Below are 19,261 nucleotides of genomic sequence, written 5' to 3'. Positions count from 1 at the left end.
CAGGCATAGTGACTTCAGGACCTACTTCTAACCAATAAGCAGGCCACCCTGACAAAAGCTAAACAGAAAAACTCTGGAGTTAATTACATCATACATTGAATGGAGCTAATGGGACTCTTACAATGTTTTACCCAATCATTAAACACTAAATTTTATTTTGGCAGTTAATGACATTTTATCCAAAACTAAACACAGTATTAGGAGAAAAAGTAAGTCTTCATGAACATAGGAAAATTGAAATAACATCTGACATCTCATCTTGTTAGTGCAATTTTATAATTAACAGTTTCTTGTTTATCTTGGTTATCTTCCAAGTACATGAGACAGAGACTATAAGATTTATTTGATAAGCTTTACAGAACAATATCTGAGTAGTTATTAGTCTATCTAACCCTCTAAGCTAATCTGACTACCTCTCAGGGAAGATTCCCAAGATACTTGCATTTTAGTATTGATTTGGCTCTCTCTGCTCTGGGCACTTTTCCAGGTATCACTCGGACTCTCTCTTTGTGTTGACTTTTCTTTGACCCCTTTCTTTACTCCTCTCCACTCACTGGAATCGGAAGTCCACCTCTGTTCTCTCCCCAGCTCAGTCATTGGCTGATCAGTTTTCATTGACAAATCAGAGAATAAATGGGGAGAAATAAGTATATATCAGCGAGACAGGAGATATTGGAATAAGCATTACAATGCCATGTCTGGATTACAAGAAGTTACGGGAGCAGAGAAATCAACATTTGAATACAGTCATGCCTATCTACTTAGTGTGTTGTAACTGATTTCACAGTAAATAGACAACTGCATACTTGCAAAGTTACCATATGATCGATCAGTAAATCATAACATATTTATCATATGATGCTGCCCAATATATACATCTGGTCTTTAATGTTAAGTTTAAAGTGTACCACAAAAACCATGTGCTAGAAACAATCATCCCACATTCATGCATGAATGCTATTTAGAAGGGTCCTTGAAAAGTAAATAGGATTGGGTGAGAATACATAAAGCAAGAACTAGAATGTTTCCTGCTCTTCACTGTGTGATACCTCTGCCTCAGAGGTCACAAGGTTCTCTATTCTTCATTTCATGATAAATTACCTAGTCTAGGCTATTTTGTAATAGGAAGAGAAATCAAACTAAGACCCTGCTATGTAGAGGGTGCCACCACTGAAGGTTTTCAGGATAACCATGTTTACCAGCCAGTAAGTGCATCTGAATGGACAGAACCAAGGGAGCACATTGTCCTATTGCACATTCTTTTATCTTACCTGTCTCCAGAATTCCACTGTCTTTTACAGAAGCAGGAGATAGGACTATATACTCAACCCAGGAGTTTTGGGCCATTTCTCTTAAGATTTTGAGAGCGGTAACAACACATGCAGTGTCAAGTTTTAAAAATCTTAAGATTTTTAACACTTCTTTCTTTGCACACTCCTCCATGTCTGATACAGTTCCTAGTAATCAACCAATATTTAATGAATAAATGGCCATCATCACTAATTACTAGAACAATATCAGTATTTCTTTCCATCTTTTTATAGAATTCAAAGCCTCCTATTACCTGTTCATAGAACCTTTTGGCTTTCTAACTAGAACATGTTGCCAGAAGCTACTAGACATCACCAATAGCCCCCTAAAGTCTGAAAAGACATAAGTGTAGTGCACTGTTCTCCCTCCCTTGAACAGAGGCCCTCAAGAAGAATGTTTCTGTCACTTTCCTCCCACATTGAGAATTAATTCAGCCTGCATGCTCTTTCCTCTAGAGGACAAAAGTCCAACCCTGATTTCAAACATATATGTGGCCAATACTATCAAAAGTAAACTTATTAATCATAATACAATATGGCAACACTGAGGGGTGATTTCCTGAAGAAAGCCACAGCATTCATGCCAAGATGTTCTGGTGCCTCCAGGATGGGGTCAAAGTGTGTGGATTCCTGTGCTGCCAGTTAACCTTGGATCAGGGAATTCACTAATCTGAAGGAGGACCTTTGGAAGAGACTGTTAGAAAAGCAAGACGTGCATCTGTTCTGCTTAGTATCCTTACAGACACATACTGCTTGTGCTTAAACACTAACTGTAAGTAATAAAGATAGCATATAGCACCGACTTTACTTAGTCCTTTAAATGAAATGCCATTAAACACTGAATAGAAAATATGCTGTTAGGCTGAAGAGATGGCTCAGCCATTAAAGGCTAGGCTAACAACCAAAAATGTAAGAAAATAGATTACACATTTTGAAAGATGAATAGGATTGTTGGCTCTTCAATTGACAAGGGCAAATTTCAAATGATGTTGGCTAACAAGAAAAATGTTATTTTTCTTTAAAAGAAGTTGTTTAGAGTAATTTTCTTTTATGTTTGAGTGCTTTACCTGTGTCCACAGAAGCCAGAAGAGGGCATGGGTCCTGTGATTGGATTTACCAATTCTTGTAAGCCATTTCAAGTGTGAAATAGTTGCATGCAGTGTATGCAGAGACACCAAGACACAGGACTATCTACTACAGGGTAATTAACTGGCTTGATGATCTTGTACAGGTGTTATACCGGTAACCACATCTGCTCTGAGTTACTTGATTCTTGCACCAGCTGTGTCATTTCCAGAAGTCAGCATTTTATAGCTGTCCTCTATATCTGCTGGCTCATACACTCTTTTTCTATTTTGTGAGCAATTGGATAGTTCTTCTCTGAACTTGTGCTAAAATTCTGCAGTGAGTCCATCTGATCTTTGGCACTGGTTATTTGGGACATGTTTTATTTTTATTATTTCTCCAGTCTCATTACTAAGTTATGGATCTCTTTAGCTCATTTGTTTTTTATTGGTTTAATTTTGATATGTCAAGTGTTTCTAAAAATTCATCTGTTTCTTTCAGGTATTTTAGATTAGTGGAAAAGAGACTTAAAATATGTTCTTATACTTTTCTTAATTTCATTTATATGTTATAATATTTCCTTTTTCATTTCTCATTTTATTATTTGGGTCTGTAAAAACACACATGCACTTAGGCTTTCATTCAGGGCTTTCTACATGTGAGTTCTTTTTACTTTGCTTAGATTAACATAGAGTTTGCCAAAATATTTTCAGATGAAACTTTTAATTTAATGGATTCTTTGTAAACTTTTTTTTACTTCCATTTCATTAACTTTTGACCTCTTTTCATCTACTGGTTTGGGGTTTGGTTTGTTCAAGGCTTTTGGATGTATGATGAAGTTATTGATTTTTTGATCTCTCAATTAGATTTTCATTAAGCATTCAAAGCTGTAATATTTCATTGTGTTCAGATAGAATGCAGGAAGTTATTTCAATTTTCCTGTGTTTGTTGAAAGTTGCTTTTTGTTCTAATATACGGTGAATATTAGAGAGATTTCTTTGTCTCGTTGAGGAGAAAGTATAATTTTAATGTTTAGGTAGATGTGCTATAAGATATATTTTGTCCTTTTGCGTTTTGATTTCATTCAGTTCCAATGTTTCTCTGTTTAGTTTGTGTCTGGACAACCTCTCAGTTTTTGACAATGGGATACTAAAGTCATCAAATGTCATTGTGGTGGTTAATCTGTGGATTTAGATCTAATAGACAGTATTTGTTTTATGAATTTGTGTTTAGTGCATTTATGGTTATAAATATTTACAGATTTTCTTTTCTAGAGGCTCCTTTACTCGAACAATGGGCTGTCAGGAGTGACTGAATATTTGAGGACTTTTACCATCTTTTCCCCTGGCTTCTAGCTGCCTGTTTCAACTGTGGCAAGCTGTATACCATTTCTGTTTTCTCATTTATTGGCGTCTGGTTGGTGGCCCACAGTTTGTTGTGTGGTAGAGGAAGCAAATAGAGCTGTTGGAGGGGTGAGTGTCACTTTAGTTCATCACTGTGACCATGAAGGAATCAGTTGTAATCAATGCTCACTAAATACATATGCCAGGTTATTAGAACCTATTGATTTATCTCTTTTGCATTCACCCTCAATACATAGCTGTTCAATTAGCAATATCACTCTTATATGGGATAAAGAGTCTAGAGTGACACTTTGAGTGTGAAAATAGTAGCATGCAACGTAGGATATCTCCACACAGATACTAGGACACAGGGTCTTCTGCTACAGGGCAATTGTGACTTGCGAGTCAACAAACAAAACCTCTTTAGAAAGGAGGTGGTAGAAGACATATCAGCCATGGAGGAATTACAGTATCAAAAGATGAGTTAAGCTTTAATTTCATGGCTAAAGCAAGTTTGGAAGTTGCCAGAAGAGATCTAGTAAGCTCAGTTTGATCTGAGGTTGCCAAGAACAACATCAAGGAATTTAATTTGCCTTCTTCATGCAAATATATATATATATATATATATATATATATATATATATATATATATATATATCATGGGATGATGTGAGTATAAATAAATATATACATAGTTTCTTCGTCTAAACTTTTGTTCTGTCATTCTTCATATGTGTGCATCAATGAATATATTCTGGAAAGAAAGGGAAAAAGCCAGCATTTGTAACTACTTAGTCTGTGCTGGGTCTGTCTTTCTCTCTCTCTTTATTTCTTTTTAAATTTTATTTTTCTTGGATATTTTATATATTTACATTCCAAAGGTTATCCCCTTTCCCTCTCTCCCATACCTCCTCCCCCTGCTTCTATGAGCATGCTCCCTCTCTTACCCACCCACTCTAACCTCAGAGCCCTGGTTCCATGTTTTTAATCTAACAGTACTGATTGGAGGTAGTTAGCATGACTCACATTTTATAGATATAGAAAAGAAATCTCTAAGAAGGTTCCACTGGATACCTGAGGCCATGCAGCCAGTATTTTAGTTTCTCCATTACTGAACCCAAGTCTTTTTACTTGCCAACAGAACAGGACCCAAGTAACTAAGACTAGCTCTTGTGGTAGAAGAAAAACAAAGATTCTTTAGACTCGTGTTCTGAAATATCTTTTTAAACTCACTCATGTTTTAAGCTTCTTTTTAATCACAGTTAAGGGGAGATTGGGAATTAGTTTACTTTGTGAATCCTGGTGGTTAATAATTTTTTAGTTTGGCACACCTTAGCATCACGAGTCTTAAAAGGTAAATGAGGTCATGGATGTAAGCCTCATGTGCCAGGTTTGAGTAACTTTATAAGGGCTGCACTCATCTAGGCACAGGGTGCTTTGAGCAAAAGGCTGAATGTGTCAGCTTTTGAGTTATTTTTCTTTTTGAACATAAGCATGGCAATACTCTTGTTTTTCCCACTTTAAACTCTATCAGACTGGAGAGGAAGAAGACCACGTAGCATGGGGACTCTGCAACAAAGCCAGGGCCTGCACATAGTGGGGAAGCAGGTGGTCTTAGAGAGGGAGGAGCAGTGTGTTTGCCTCTGTGCATTTCTCTAAACAGCCTTGAGTCTGAAAGTACTTAAGGTAGTGGAGATTTATAGAACAGTGATCCCTAAACAGTGAGACTTACTTCCTCATTGGCCAGATGCCAAAGTTTGTTTCTTGTAGTCGTGACTCTGTTGATTAAAGCTCTAGCTGATCTCGTTGATTACAGATTGTTTGAGATTGATTGCTAAAGTTTGGGTATATTTGGCATAGTAGAATTTGAGCATCTGTGCTTGCCCTATACCAGAAATACTTTCTTCCTTCCTCTAAGTGTACCTTTGTACTTACCGAACACTGGGCAGTCCAGCTTTTAGACTGGTGAAAACTAGAGTTTGAAGGTAAGAACACAGCTTATCTGAAACATTTGGCATAACTTGTTGGTGTATGTTCTTAGTTCTCAGACATACAGGTGCTAATGTGTAAGTGGTGTAACTCAAGTCAGAAAGATCCTAAGTCTTAAGAAACCTAAGAAAAATAATAATAAAAAAAAATCTGAAGCTAACATTGGCTGTGTTCAACTTAGAAATTCATGCAGACACCTTTCCACAATACCATCTCTTTGTGCATACTGTACTTTTCCCTCACAAAGACTCCCCTCCTGTCAGCCATCTACACTGCTCTGGCTATGACTATTTCTTCACCACACTGGACCTTCTTTCGTTAAGTCTGTGGACACCATTCAAGCTAGGCCTATAAAAAAAACTGGACCAGGTCTCCTGCTTAGGGAAGTTACTTATATAAGCAAGTAACCATAGCACTGTGGCATAAGATCTGGGAAGTTCTCATGTAAATTTAGATCCTCTTGCAGCTCAGGGTGGAGGACAGTTATGATTTCAAATCGTGTCTGGAGGACAGTGTGAGGACCTGTCTCAGAAAACAAGATGAAAGGTTAACTCTATGGAAAAGACTAGAGATTGTTTCACAAAGGAGGCCACAGGGACCTGGCCTCAGAGGACGAAAAGGAGCCTGCCTGGGAAAGTCTGTGTGTCTATCTGCCTTACTCTAAAAATAGCAGTGACCACAGCTGAGACCACCTATAAGTAGAAGCCCAAGGAAGCACTCTTTTTCTCTTCTAGCCTGCATGCTGTGGGCTGTCAGATGGCAGGTGTATTTCTACCTGTGTGCTCCTTGACCTTCTATGAGGTTATCAGAAGTAGAAAGTGTCATTCTCAGTATTTGATGTACCCAGTCTGCGAGGCACTGGTGCTCAGTAGCACAGGAAGCTGCTTTCAGTTCTTCCCCTGTGATCTCTGCTTCTGCTCAGCAGCAGAAGTGAGGTTTGTGCACACATCAACTCCAATTCTGGGAACACATTCAAACTTGAGAATCTGATTTCAGCTGGGTGTCTGTGGCTTTTGTATCACTGTAAGATAAGGCATTCAGAAACCTCTATTCCTCCCCAACATTGTCAAGCTGGGCATGGTGCACACTGGGCAAACCTTTACTACAGAACTACACATCAGCCCCCACCTGACTCACTGTACATACTTCCATGGCCTCACTCAGCCCTCAAATCTACCTTTATACCACACAGACTCTATTAATGAGCTGGTCTCTGTCAACTGAAGATGTTCAGTCCTTACCTCCAGGTCATAATTTTAAACTTATTTAAATTCAGTTACTTGTTTAGTCAAGTAACAAAGAAACACTAAGACAAATGAATAATTTTCTTTATTTTCCAATGTTCAATGAAACAGCAGGTCTCTGAGCTTTAACTGATCATGCTATTCTGCTCAGTTTTAAAAAAAATTCCTACAAAAAAGTCCCAGATCAAGGTGTCTGTCAGTATGGTTTCTCAAGGCCTTTTCCTCTGTTTGCAGGGGGCCTTCTTTTACTATGTCCACACATGTTGTTCCCTGTGTACATCCCTTGGTATTTCTCTGTATGTCTAAATCTCTTCTAAGAAGAACCCTAGTATGATAGAATTGGAGCCTCATCTCAACTTAATGACATCTTCAGGGCCCTGTCTCAAACTGACACATTTTAAAGTAAGAAGATTAGAGCTCAACATGTGAATGTGGAGGCACACAGTTCAGTCCATCATATCCACCAATGCTTTTGCAATATTAGTTTATGCAAATAGTTTGCACTTGCTCACAAATTGAGCAGTTTAAAATGATGCAACAAGATGTGGTAGTACGTATCTGGAATCGCAGCATTTTGGAGGCAGAGGCAGAGGCAGAGGCAGAGGCAGAGGCAGAGGCAGAGGCAGAGGCAGAGGCAGAGGCAGAGGCAGAGGCAGAGGCAGTGGCAGAGGCAGAGTCAGAGGCAGAGTCAGAGGCAGAGGCAGAGGCAGAGGCAGAGGCAGAGGCAGAGGCAGAGGCAGAGGCAGAGGCAGAGGCAGAGGCAGAGGCAGAGGCAGAGGCAGAGGCAGAGGCAGAAGCATACTTGCAATTTTGTATAGGAAAACAAAGGATGAATTAATTAACTCAAACTTTTTCCTTTATTCTTATTTTTTTTGTGCCAGTGTAGGTCTGCTTCTGCCCTTGAGGTATCCAGGTACCATTGTGCACTGAGCAGGACTGAAAAGAACAAAGTTTATTCTGGTAGGTGGATTTCACAGGGTGTCAGTTGGAGTGAATGCAAAGGGATAAATAGCCTTCTTTAGTGATGGTTTTCAGTGAAATAGCTCTCTCTTATTGGGCTTATTAAGGGCTATATATACCTCGGTGAGTAGGTAGGAGTTTTCATACTGAGGGTATATTACTGGCTGGTGTTCATATGTTTGGAATGTTCATTTACCTGTGGAGGACTATTTGATTCCTGAACATATCCTTACAGGGAAAGAGGAAGGATAATCTGTAATTTTGCATGACTACCTCAAGGGTGGCAAAAATGGGGATCATAGGGTTTATGTGCACAGGGAATGCACACCCAGAGCAAGGAGGAAAACAGTCCTACTCCTGCTGGTATCAGGATGAGATTTTCAAGGCTTCGACACATCAACCTTACTCTTGCTCTGGATGGCTCCCTTGGTTGCATGGCATTCCAGACTCACAGGTTTAGTGCTTTGAAACAGTATTACTGTAACCTAGACTGGCCTCAAAGTCACACTCTTTCTGCTAGCTTCCCTCATATTGCTTGCCATCATACCCTACTGATTGTTTTAACTGTTTTTGGTCAGAAGTTTGAGCAGATTACAGCAGCTAGGTGAAATGAAGGTCTGCACACCAAGAGGCTTGGGGAAAACATCCCACCTCAGTTCATCTGCTGAACATCAGCCTTCTGTTCTGTTGTGCAGGTGAAGGACTGAGGCTGTTGCCTCCAATTTACTCTCAGCTTCTAAAGGCCTTGAAATCTATTCCCTTTTGTCTATGAGCTGGTAGAGGGAACTGCATCATCAATATACTTTGAGGACTCCCATATCCACCACCAAAGTTCTACTGGAGTTCAAAATGAGAATGTGTTTGGGAACTGTTATACTGAATACCAAAATTTATATTTGAAAAGGACACTGTAGACTTGCAGACTTGCACTCACATGTTGCTAATAGGGGAATGTGCTAGTGGAGATTTGTCTTTACAACCTCGTAGTTCTGGAAGCCATGTTAGGCTTCCTATCTTAATAGATATTTGGTCATTCAAAGATTTCTGGCAGGGTTGAAGACTGATTACAGTCTCATAGCCTATCAGGCTGTTTAACTCTGAAAATACATATTTTATTGGATAGTTATCAGATAGTATACAAGCTAGCCAAGATATAATATACATTTTAAGCCTTTCTTAAGCTGGAATGGATAACTAAATGTTCTGTTTAACTAAAAAAGTGATGGACTGGGTGTTGAGTATATCATATGCTTTATAAATTTTAGAATGGTAATAATTGTACTCAATTTATATATAAGTGAAAAGGCTTTTTAACTGGACAAAAAGGGGGAAATGTTCTGGTTTGCCCTGGAGTTATCTGTATTTTGATGCTAACTCCACTGCCCCAAGGACAGCTGCCTAGTCAAGTACTCAGGAATCAGGTGACTTCACTAGAAACTTCTCCCCATTGAATTTGTAAAATACAGGTGAGGGGTAGGTACAGGATAGAAGGAGGCCTGTCATTGGAGGAGAAGGAAGGATGGGTGGGAGAGAAGTTTGAAGGAAGAGTAGGAGACTGGAACAGAAAGGAGAAGAGAGCGAGAGAGAGAGACTCGCTGGCAGGACAATGGACACTGATGTAAAGATCTCGCTCTGTGTATTTACAGGTTGTTACTAATGTTCCTAAGGGATGGATGGTACTGGGATTTGTATGTTTAGGTGGGCAATTATATCTTAACAATTGGCTTGAAAGAGCGTACCCCTGAACGGGGAGCCTCGTCTCTCGCTCCAATCATGGGGTGGGGTGCCACCAGGAATCACGAGTAGCCAGTCTTGATGTAACAGCAAGAGGTAGCTTTTATTAACGAGATCCCTATTAGCGGGATCCTGGGTCGATACGTATCTCACACAGGAGACAGAGGAATCGACCCCGAGCTTCCAAACTCGGGGGTTTATATAGGGGAGGTTAGGGACATTTGCGTGGTTACACATGATTGGTCATTTCAAATGGTGCACACTTACTTTCGGCTCGAAATTACAACAGCAAGGAGTACATGCTATCTAGCAGCTCAGCAGCTCGGGTAGGGTGGCTCATCTCACTCAGGGAGATGACTCACTTCTGGGGAGTGAAGGAAGGGGAGGGGGTGGCTACGGATGATCAGTGTCCTTGGAACTGGTAGCTGGTTTGGCAAGTCCTATCTCTGGCTCTCCCTCAGGCACGTCCGGCACTGCACATCCTGACTCTGACAATGAGTAACCTTTTTAAAACTCTATTTCTACAGGCTCAAAGAAAAAAAAAAGAAAAGGACAAAAATACATTAAGTAATAACAATTTCTGTATTAGTTTTCTTTGTGAATATGGACTTATTGCATGAACATCTTAAATTTCACGCACACTTGTAACTTAGAAGCAATTTTTAAAGAAGTTTTATGAGATTAGTAGACAGATACTAGCTGAGGTCTTTATCAAACCATTGATTTAGAATCTTGTAAGCCTTCTTATATTTAGAGGAATGATTATTACTTATGCTAAACCTGTGATGTGAATTAAAAGGGAAGGACCTAACATGGAAGGTATGTTAGAAATGTCAGTGCTCCAAACTAAGTGAGTGAGCTTACACTTGCCACTTCAGAACCAAGGAGACTGGAGCAGGAGGATTGTACATTCAAGGCTACAGAGGGAGCTATGGGCAATCCTGGGATATGTAGAGATCCTATCTACTCTTACCTTAAAAGAAAAGAAAGGAAGGGGAGATGGCAATACTCTATCTTCCTCTGCTGAAGCTCACTATATCACATCTCAGAGTTTTATGGGAAGTACACCCTCTCTGCTATACTACAACTATAGCTGCTGCTTATATTGGAAATGTTTTCAAGTAAAACCGGGTCTTCATTTTCTAAAAGCACTGCATCCATTCCAGAGAACTCAACTTTCTCTGGGAACCTGTCATCCTGATATTTGGTCTGGCCAGCCTGGACAGTTTTTGTTTCTCTCATTCACTGTAGTTTTCTTTACACAATTACTAACAATTATTCACTGTTACACTTTCCATAAATATTCTTTCCCTCTAATGTTCTAGGCTTAAAATTATATAACAACTAAAAACGAGTTGCTTATAATAAATATAATAGTGGTACTCACTACTGTAGCAGTCACTGAACATTACCTTGCTATGCCTCTGAGCAGCAGTGGTAGATGTGCTTTGAAACTACAATAGCCACTTACTCTTGAGTATTAGAAGATCATTCATCCCTCCTATTCATATATTTGTAAGTTTCTAGGTATAGCAACCAACCACAAACAGTGGAACAATGTGTCTCTCTCTGAAAAAAAGACATAAAGTAGACTGTAAGTACATGAGAAGATATTCATTATTAGTCATGAAGGAAAAGCAAAACAAATCTATTGGGATGGAGATTTAAGGGAGATACATGTCAGTGATTAGAGAGTACTATATACTACTGGTAGACTTCTTAAATGATACAGCCACTGTAGGAAAGTTCTATGACAATTTCTCAAAAATGAGAACATACTATTTTGCATATCTGCATTGAGTCATGAACCCAAAAATATGAATGTAGAAGCTTAGGTATTGTGCATTGTTTATAGTACAATAGTTGAAAGGAGGCACTCCAAGTTCCCGTGGACAAGGAAATGGATAAACAAACCACACTACAAGCAGGCATGCAATAAAAGTTAGCATTAATTGGGAAGAAAATCTGATGGCATGCCACAATACAGCCGATCCTTAAGAATATTCAACTAAATAAAATAGCTATTCACAAGAAGACAAAATGAACTTACTCTAAAGCATCTAGAGTTTAAGGAGATAAAAAGGAAAATAGTGGTAGCCTGGCACTGAGATTTAGCAGTAGTGGGCTCCTAGCTTCCATCTAGAAAAGTAAAATGTTTTCAGGAGATGGAAGGTGATGGTAGACATAGAACAGCAGGAATATTATTAATGCCACTGAGCCATCCACTTATGATACTTAAGAGTCATTTTCATGTTGTATATGCTTTATCACAGTACTTTAAGAATTCCATTCTGGGCCCCCACCAGCTCACTGCTCCCAAACCCCATGGGAGCGAGAGCTCACCGCCTGGACAGGTGGGCATTCCTGAGACTGCAGAGCGGAAGAGACCACCAACAGTGCGCACACCTGCCCATATCCCTGGCACCAGAGAAAACTGTATACGGCCTCTGGGTTCCTGGAAATAAGCGCACAGGAGCAGCAGGTCCCCTGCCCCTGAGACACCACCAGAACCTGAAGGGACCGACCAGATAAACAGTTCTCCGCACCCAAATCTCATGGGAGGGAGAGCTAAATCTTCAGAAAGGCAGACACGCGTGGGAAACCTGAGGAGACTACACTCTGCTCACATTACTGATAACAGAGGAAAAAACAAACGCCATCTGGAACCCTGGTGCATGGAAGCTCCCGGAAAGGGCTGTGCAGATAATCCTGGTTGCTGTCCCCCCGGGGAGCTCATAAGCAACACCCCATTAGCAAACTTGAGCCTCAGGACCACAGGTAAGACAAACCTTCCTGCTCCAAGCGACGTGCCTGGTGGACTCAAGACAGAGGGCACAGGAATAGCTGAAGACCTGTAGATAGGAAAAACTACACGTCCGAAATCAGAACACTCTGTTCCCATAACTGGCTGAAAGAAAAAAAGGAAAACAGGTCTACAGCACTCCTGATACACAGGTTTATAGGACAGTCTAGCCACTGTCAGAAATAGCAGAACAAAGTAACACTAGAGATAATCTGATGGCGAGAGGCAAGCGCAGGAATCCAAGCAACAGAAACGAAGAATACATGTCATCATCAGAGCCCAATTCTCCCACCAAAACAAACACGGAATATGCAAACACACCAGAAAAGCAAGATCTAGTTTCAAAATCATATTTGATCATGATGCTGGAGGACTTCAAGAAAGACGTGAAGAACTCCCTTAGAGAAACACAGGAAAACATAAATAAACAAGTAGAAGCCTAAAGAGAGGAATCACAAAAATCCCTGAAAGAATTCCAGGAAAACACAATCAAACAGTTGAAGGAATTAAAAATGGAAATAGAAGCAAACAAGAAAGAACACATAGAAACATCCCCAGATATAGAAAACCAAAAGAAGAGACAAGGAGCCGTAGATACAAGCTTCACCAACAGAATAAAAGAGATAGAAGAGAGAATCTCAGGAGCAGAAGATTCCATAGAAATCATCGACTCAACTGTCAAAGATAATGTAAAGCAGAAAAAGCTACTGGTCCAAAACATACAGGGAATCCAGGACTGAATGAGAAGATAAAATCTAAGGATAATAGGTATAGAAGAGAGTGAAGACTCCCAGCTCAAAGGAACAGTAAATATCTTCAACAAAATCATAGAAGAAATCTTCCCTAACCTAAAAAAAGAGATACCCATAGGCGTAAAAGAAGCCTACAGAACTCCAAACAGATTGGACCAGAAAAGAAACACCTCCCGTCACATAATAGTCAAAACACCAAACACACAAAATAAAGAAAGAATATTAAAAGCAGTAAGGGGAAAAGGTCAAGTAACATATAAAGGCAGACCTATCAGAATCACACCAGACTTTTCTCCAGAAACTATGAAAGCCAGAAGATCCTGAACAGATGTCATACAGACCCTAAGAGAACACAAATGCCAGCCCAGGTTACTGTATCCTGCAAAACTCTCAATTAACATAGATGGAGAAAGCAAGATATTCCATGACAAAACCAAATTTAAACAATATCTTTATACAAATCCAGCACTATAAAGGGTAATAAATGGTAAAGCCCAACATAAGGAGGCAAGCTACACCCTAGAAGAAGCAAGAAACTAATCGTCTTGGCAACAAAACAAAGAGAAGAAAAGCACAACAACATAACCTCACATCCAAATATGAATGTAACAGGAAGCAATAATCACTATTCCTTAATATCTCTCAACATCAATGGCCTCAACTCCCCAATAAAAAGACATAGATTAACAAACTGGATACGCAACGAGGACCCTACATTCTGCTGCCTACAGGAAACACACCTCCGAGAAAAACACAGACACCACCTCAGAGTGAAAGGCTCAAAACAACTTGCCAAGCAAATGGTCAGAAGAAGCAAGCTGGAGTAGCCGGATGTAGATCTCTCCTGAGAGACACAGCCAGAATACAGCAAATACAGAGGCGAATGCCAGCAGCAAACCACTGAACTGAGAACAGAACCCCCGTTGAAGGAATCAGAGAAAGAACTGGAAGAGCCTGAAGGGGCTCGAGACCCCATATGAACAACAATGCCAAGCAACCAGAGCTTCTAGGGACTAAGCCACTACCTAAACTTTATATATGGACTGACCCTGGACTCTGACCTCATAGGTAGCACTGAATATCCTAGTAAGATCACCAGTGTAAGGGGAAGCCCTGGGTCCTGCTAAGATTGAACCCCAGTGAACTAGATTGTTGGGGGGAGGGCGGCAATGGGGGGAGGATGGGGAGGGGAACACCCATAAAGAAGGGGAGGGGGAGTTTCCTTGCTAAACATAATCCCTTATGTTGGCCCGTAAACCAGGAAAGGGAATAAGACTGGAACTGTAAATAATACTCAAGTTAATAAAAAAAAATAGAGAAAGAAAAAAGAATTCCATTTTGATCTTTTCTCACAGGAACTAAACCTTCTTCCCTGAGACATCATGGCCCTGGCCCCAGAATTGAGCAGACAGACAAAACTGAAAGAGGTCGCAGGGATCCCACTGATGGATCCAACTGTCAACAACTGGAGTCAGATTCAGACCTTCAAGGCAAAGCCAGATGACCTCCTCATCTGTACTTACCCTAAATCAGGTAACCTGGTAGAGTAGTAGCCCCAGCCTCATCCTCTGAGCTATCTGAACTCCTCACCTAAGTTAGAACTACCTACAGTTAGAAGCTGGCTCTTTTTGTCCCACAATGGGTGCTACTTCACATGTCTTATCCCTGGGATCTTGAAGCTTAGTCTGTACCATTCATTTTTCTTGGGAAGAGGTGAGATTTGTCTCTACTTTTTTACCTTTCCCAGAGATCCAAAGTATTTCTTCTATAGCTAACAAGATCCTGGTTAGAACAGAAGGTAAAGCCAACATCTGCATCCACACCCCTTCATTAGTATATTTGAAGAATAATCTTCTAACTCAATCTTTATGGTCTTCCCAGGGACAACATGGATTCAAGAAATTGTCAACATGATTGAGCAGAATGGGGATGTAGAGAAGTGCCAGAGAACCATCATTCAACACCGACACCCTTTTATTGAGTGGGCTCGGCCACCCCAGGCTTCAGGTAAGAGACCCTGATTCCATATATGTTCCTCTTCTGTCTAATCTCTGTCCTTGTCCCTTCATCTTCTCTTTTTCTTTCCTATCCTGTCTCTCTCCCTCCCCCTATTTGCCATTTGGAACAGCATCATGCTGTATATTAGTCCGACTTTGAACTCACTGAGATTCTCCTGCTTCTGCCTCCTGAGTGTTGGGTTAAATGTATATGCCACCCTTTCCAGATCCATTTCTTTTCTGTATTTCTACCAAATGTGAATCAGCAAGGAAGATAGATGCATATGAAGGCAAAATTCTGCCTAATGTTCTCATTATACCTTTGCTCTGGTCATGTGTAACTGCAGAATAGAGGAAGGAACAGAAATCTACTCATCAGCAGCTCACAGCCATCTGCTTTCAGTACTTTACTTTCATAACCAAGTGGTTTCTGGACAGTGTCTTATGATTCAAAACACACACACACACGCACACACACACATACACACAAACAGAAACACAAACACATGCATGCACACACATATACACACATACACATATAAACATGTGCACACATACACACACATACACACATGCACACACATATGCATGCATATAAATACACACACATACACATGTACATACATACATATGCACACACACACACACACACACACACGAGGAGGCAATTACTTTGTTCAATTGAAAAGCTATTTTTCACGTAACTTTAACTGAACATTTTTCTTTTCATACATAGTTTCTAGTCTTGAGATTTCCTTGCTAAACATAATCCCTTATTGTTGTGAAATCAACTTTATCAAATTCTTAGTTCAAGAGCAGTGTGTGGCCAGACTCTTCACCAAAATATAATATAATAACCTCCAGCCCATCTCTCCATAGAGCAGTTCTGCGACCTCATGAGTGGGCCTCCACACTCTACTCTTTTTTTGGCACTGTGCTCTTCCAAAATTTCCCCAGAATTGTCTGTGAAGCTTTGCTTACAGCATTTTAGGACTTTTAAGCTCAAATTTCAGGACACATTATAAATCTGTCATGAAGCTCATCACATTGAGTCTATAGTTAGGAGCACAGACAGATGCTAATGTTTTGCTCACCTTTTTCTATTTAGTTTAATTTCCCATTGGGCTGCCAATCTGTGGGTGAACCTTTCTGGAAACCGTATTATGGATATACACACCCAGAGATACAGTTCATAGTCCAGTCAAGTTGACAATGGAAAGTAAGCATTATACCTTGTCACCTTCCAGACCTCATATCATAGAAGTAAGGTGGAACGCAAGTTTACAGCATGCCCTCCCGCTGTATGTTTATAGTTAAATGCCACTTATTATCAGTCACAATTCTAGGTTTTTAAAAGTATCTCTGCTCCTTGTTTGACAGGTTTTCAGATTATTCATATAAGAGAATCTTTACCATTTTCTGTGGATCACAGTCCAGATTCAAATGTGCCACCTAACAGAATGATTTCATGCAATCTTTGAAGCAATGCAGGACTAATTCTCTAACTTCTCCACTGCCATTATTTGAATAGCCTGATTGCTAGATTAAAGGAAAGACCTTAGGGACAGTCTGCAATATCTTTATTTCATCTTACCCCATTTTAACTCAATGATTCACAGAGAAAGTCCCTACAAGGTTTGTAAATAGAAGTGCAGAAATTACAAATCATGTATCAGAAAGGATGTAATAGAAGAAACATCACTGCACATAACCAGAGAGAAGTTTTTGATATGGCTGGAAGGGAGGTGAAAAGAGTCTGCTCACTGTTTCTTATCAGCTCTGGCTCAATAGGACAAATTTGGTTATTCTTGGCTTCAAGGTCATTATCCTCAAAATGATAAAGTGAATTCCTTGAGGTTCCAATAAGAGACTTCAGGTTTGGGTGTTGAGAGGGACACTAAGAGGAGTTTCCTTAGAGATGTAAGTCTTGTTAGGAGAATTGTTAACCCCATGGTCATACAGATAGCAGCATGAAAGAGCACTGATGAGAATCCAAGCAACATGGTAAAATATGGGAAGTCCATTCTTATAGGTCTCAGAGGAATTGGGGGGTTTCATGAACTCAGGCTGACTAATTCCTATAGAGAACGAAAAGGAGGAGGAGGAGGAGGAAGGGGGAGGAGGAGGAGGAAAGGGGAGAAGGAAGAGAAGGAGGAGGAGGAGGAGGAGGAGGAGGAGGAGGAGGAGGAGGAGGAGGAGGAGGAATAATCTCAAGGTAGGAATGTACAACTCCAGTGATGTGTGTGGGACACATCTATTGAAGTTGAACATGCTACACAGGTGTGGGATGTGTTGTCATTAGTGGCTTTCTGTTCTCCTTGGGTCTGGTAGTTTGGGCATCTAAATTTTCTTAAAGAAGGAAGAATAGAGTCTTTCTTCCTCCTATAATTTGAGAACCAAGTGAATCTCTTAGTCTATAGATTTTAGACAAGGACATATACGTTCCTAGTGCTGGGTCGCTATTTCCTTTATAGAAAGTACAGGCTGTGCCTGTGGTGTGTGTGTGTGCTGAGGAACAGTCCTGTTTGGATTTTCTTAATAACACATACTTATCGAAGCCTCCATCCCATTTTCTACAAACTGACAGTAAATTCACTCGAAGGGAGCATCCAGGTCTTAAGCTATGTAAGCCTACAAACACGAAAGCAAAACCAATAATCCTTCTTCCACCACCCCCAATCCCCAAGGCAAAAATACGAGAATCCCTGTGTGGATGCTGGATTCCCTGAGCAGCACCTGGAGTGGATATTCTCATGTGCTGAGCATACTGTGCAATCATCTCCTGAATTGTGTTACAGGTGTGGACAAAGCCAATGCGATGCCAGCTCCAAGGATACTAAGGACCCATCTTCCCCCTCAGCTGCTGCCACCGTCTTTCTGGACAAACAACTGTAAGGTAAGACAGTAGCAGTTCCTATCGGGACTGGAGCAGGGAGCCCAGAGCCTCAGGCCTTCACAGCCTGAGTGAGTATAGCTTCCTTAGCAGTACGCTGTACCTCTGAGACCTCATACTGTGCAGTAAAGTCAAACACCATGCTAGATTTAGTAGAGTGGTTCCCCAGAGGCTTTCAAATGTGATGTGAAGGCCGAGGGCAGACTGAGGTACTGGGGATCATGTGTTCTTCAGTGAAGCAGACTGGGAGTGGGGAACGGGAACCATAGGCTGTAGGCTATAGGAGGGCTTATGGAGTGGAGCACAAAGAAGACTGAGCAGATCAAGTGCAAAGGACTGATGTTCAAAGGGTAAATCCCAGTGGAGCTGCAGAGGAGGCTTGGATGGAGCCTCAGAAGCCTCCAGGCTGCTTTCACTCTTTCTAGGATTATGTCATGTGTCCCAGTGTCTTGTCTATTGTGTTCCTGACACATTGAGGGTGTTGGACCATGGTAGGAGTATACCATAGGTATACCAAGGAGTATGCCAAGGGTACAGTAATCGTGCAGTGAGTGGAGCTGAAATTCAAGGATGAGTCAATGGCTTTTCTAAGAATAATCTTTTTCTTTTTTAAATGGAAATAGTGAAAGAAAGATAAAAAGGGACTAGAGAAATGGGCTCAGTGCTTAAGTGTATTGGCTGTTCTTCCAGAGGACAAAGGTTCAGATACTAGCTCACAACTGTCTGTAACTTCAGTACTAGGGGATATGATGCCCTCTTCTGGTTTGTATGGGTACTGCTTGCACATGGGTCATGATCATACAAGCAGGCAATGCATCAATATAAATAAAACCATCACATAATTTAAGCTTTAAGGATTGTTTTGAAAGGACTAAAGTATTTATAGATAGCAGAAATATTGGTGGAGTTCCTACAATCAAATGACTTGTATTGTCCGTAAAGGTGGGTGACGAGTGCCAATTCTATTCCTGGCATTACTGAGACCAGCTATCATGAAATCACTGAGGAATACCTCTTGATATTATCTGAGATCAAATAAGCTGAGGAAATTCCCAAGTTACAAAAAAATAAAACTGAAATAAAATTAAGAAAAGCATAATTATCATGGACCTGTGCAGTGGTATTTGATCCCCTGGATAATTCAGCAACATTAGCTTTAATGTTTGCACAG

At 40.5% G+C, this 19,261-nt stretch overlaps 1 protein-coding gene across 12 annotated transcripts in view; it reads left to right on the top strand.

Annotated features, from left to right (window-relative positions):
- The first annotated feature begins 1,826 nt into the window (after window positions 1-1,826).
- Window positions 1,827-19,261, top strand: part of LOC148003323 (sulfotransferase 1C2A-like) — a 31,264-nt gene continuing 13,829 nt past the window's right edge. The window contains exons 1-6 of one of the 12 annotated variants that reach the window (XM_087568060.1): window positions 1,829-2,082; window positions 3,636-3,847; window positions 7,838-7,911; window positions 14,556-14,733; window positions 15,082-15,207; window positions 17,996-18,093. In XM_087568060.1, the coding sequence (XP_087424186.1) occupies window positions 14,583-14,733; window positions 15,082-15,207; window positions 17,996-18,093 (375 nt within the window). In that variant the 5' untranslated portion in view covers window positions 1,829-2,082; window positions 3,636-3,847; window positions 7,838-7,911; window positions 14,556-14,582. Of the gene's footprint in view, window positions 2,083-2,360; window positions 2,512-3,635; window positions 3,848-7,832; window positions 7,912-11,918; window positions 12,424-14,555; window positions 14,734-15,081; window positions 15,208-17,995; window positions 18,094-19,261 lie in introns of those variants that run through there. The other 11 variants (XM_087568061.1, XM_087568058.1, XM_087568065.1 and 8 more) reach the window with 11 other exon arrangements.

The sequence above is a fragment of the Rattus norvegicus genome, chromosome 9, assembly GCF_021556685.1.
Source record: "Rattus norvegicus strain SHRSP/BbbUtx chromosome 9, alternate assembly SHRSP_T2T, whole genome shotgun sequence".
NCBI classification, from domain to species: Eukaryota; Metazoa; Chordata; class Mammalia; order Rodentia; family Muridae; genus Rattus; species Rattus norvegicus.
Note: the sequence above shows the minus strand (reverse complement) of the source record. Positions and strands in the feature narration are given on the sequence as shown.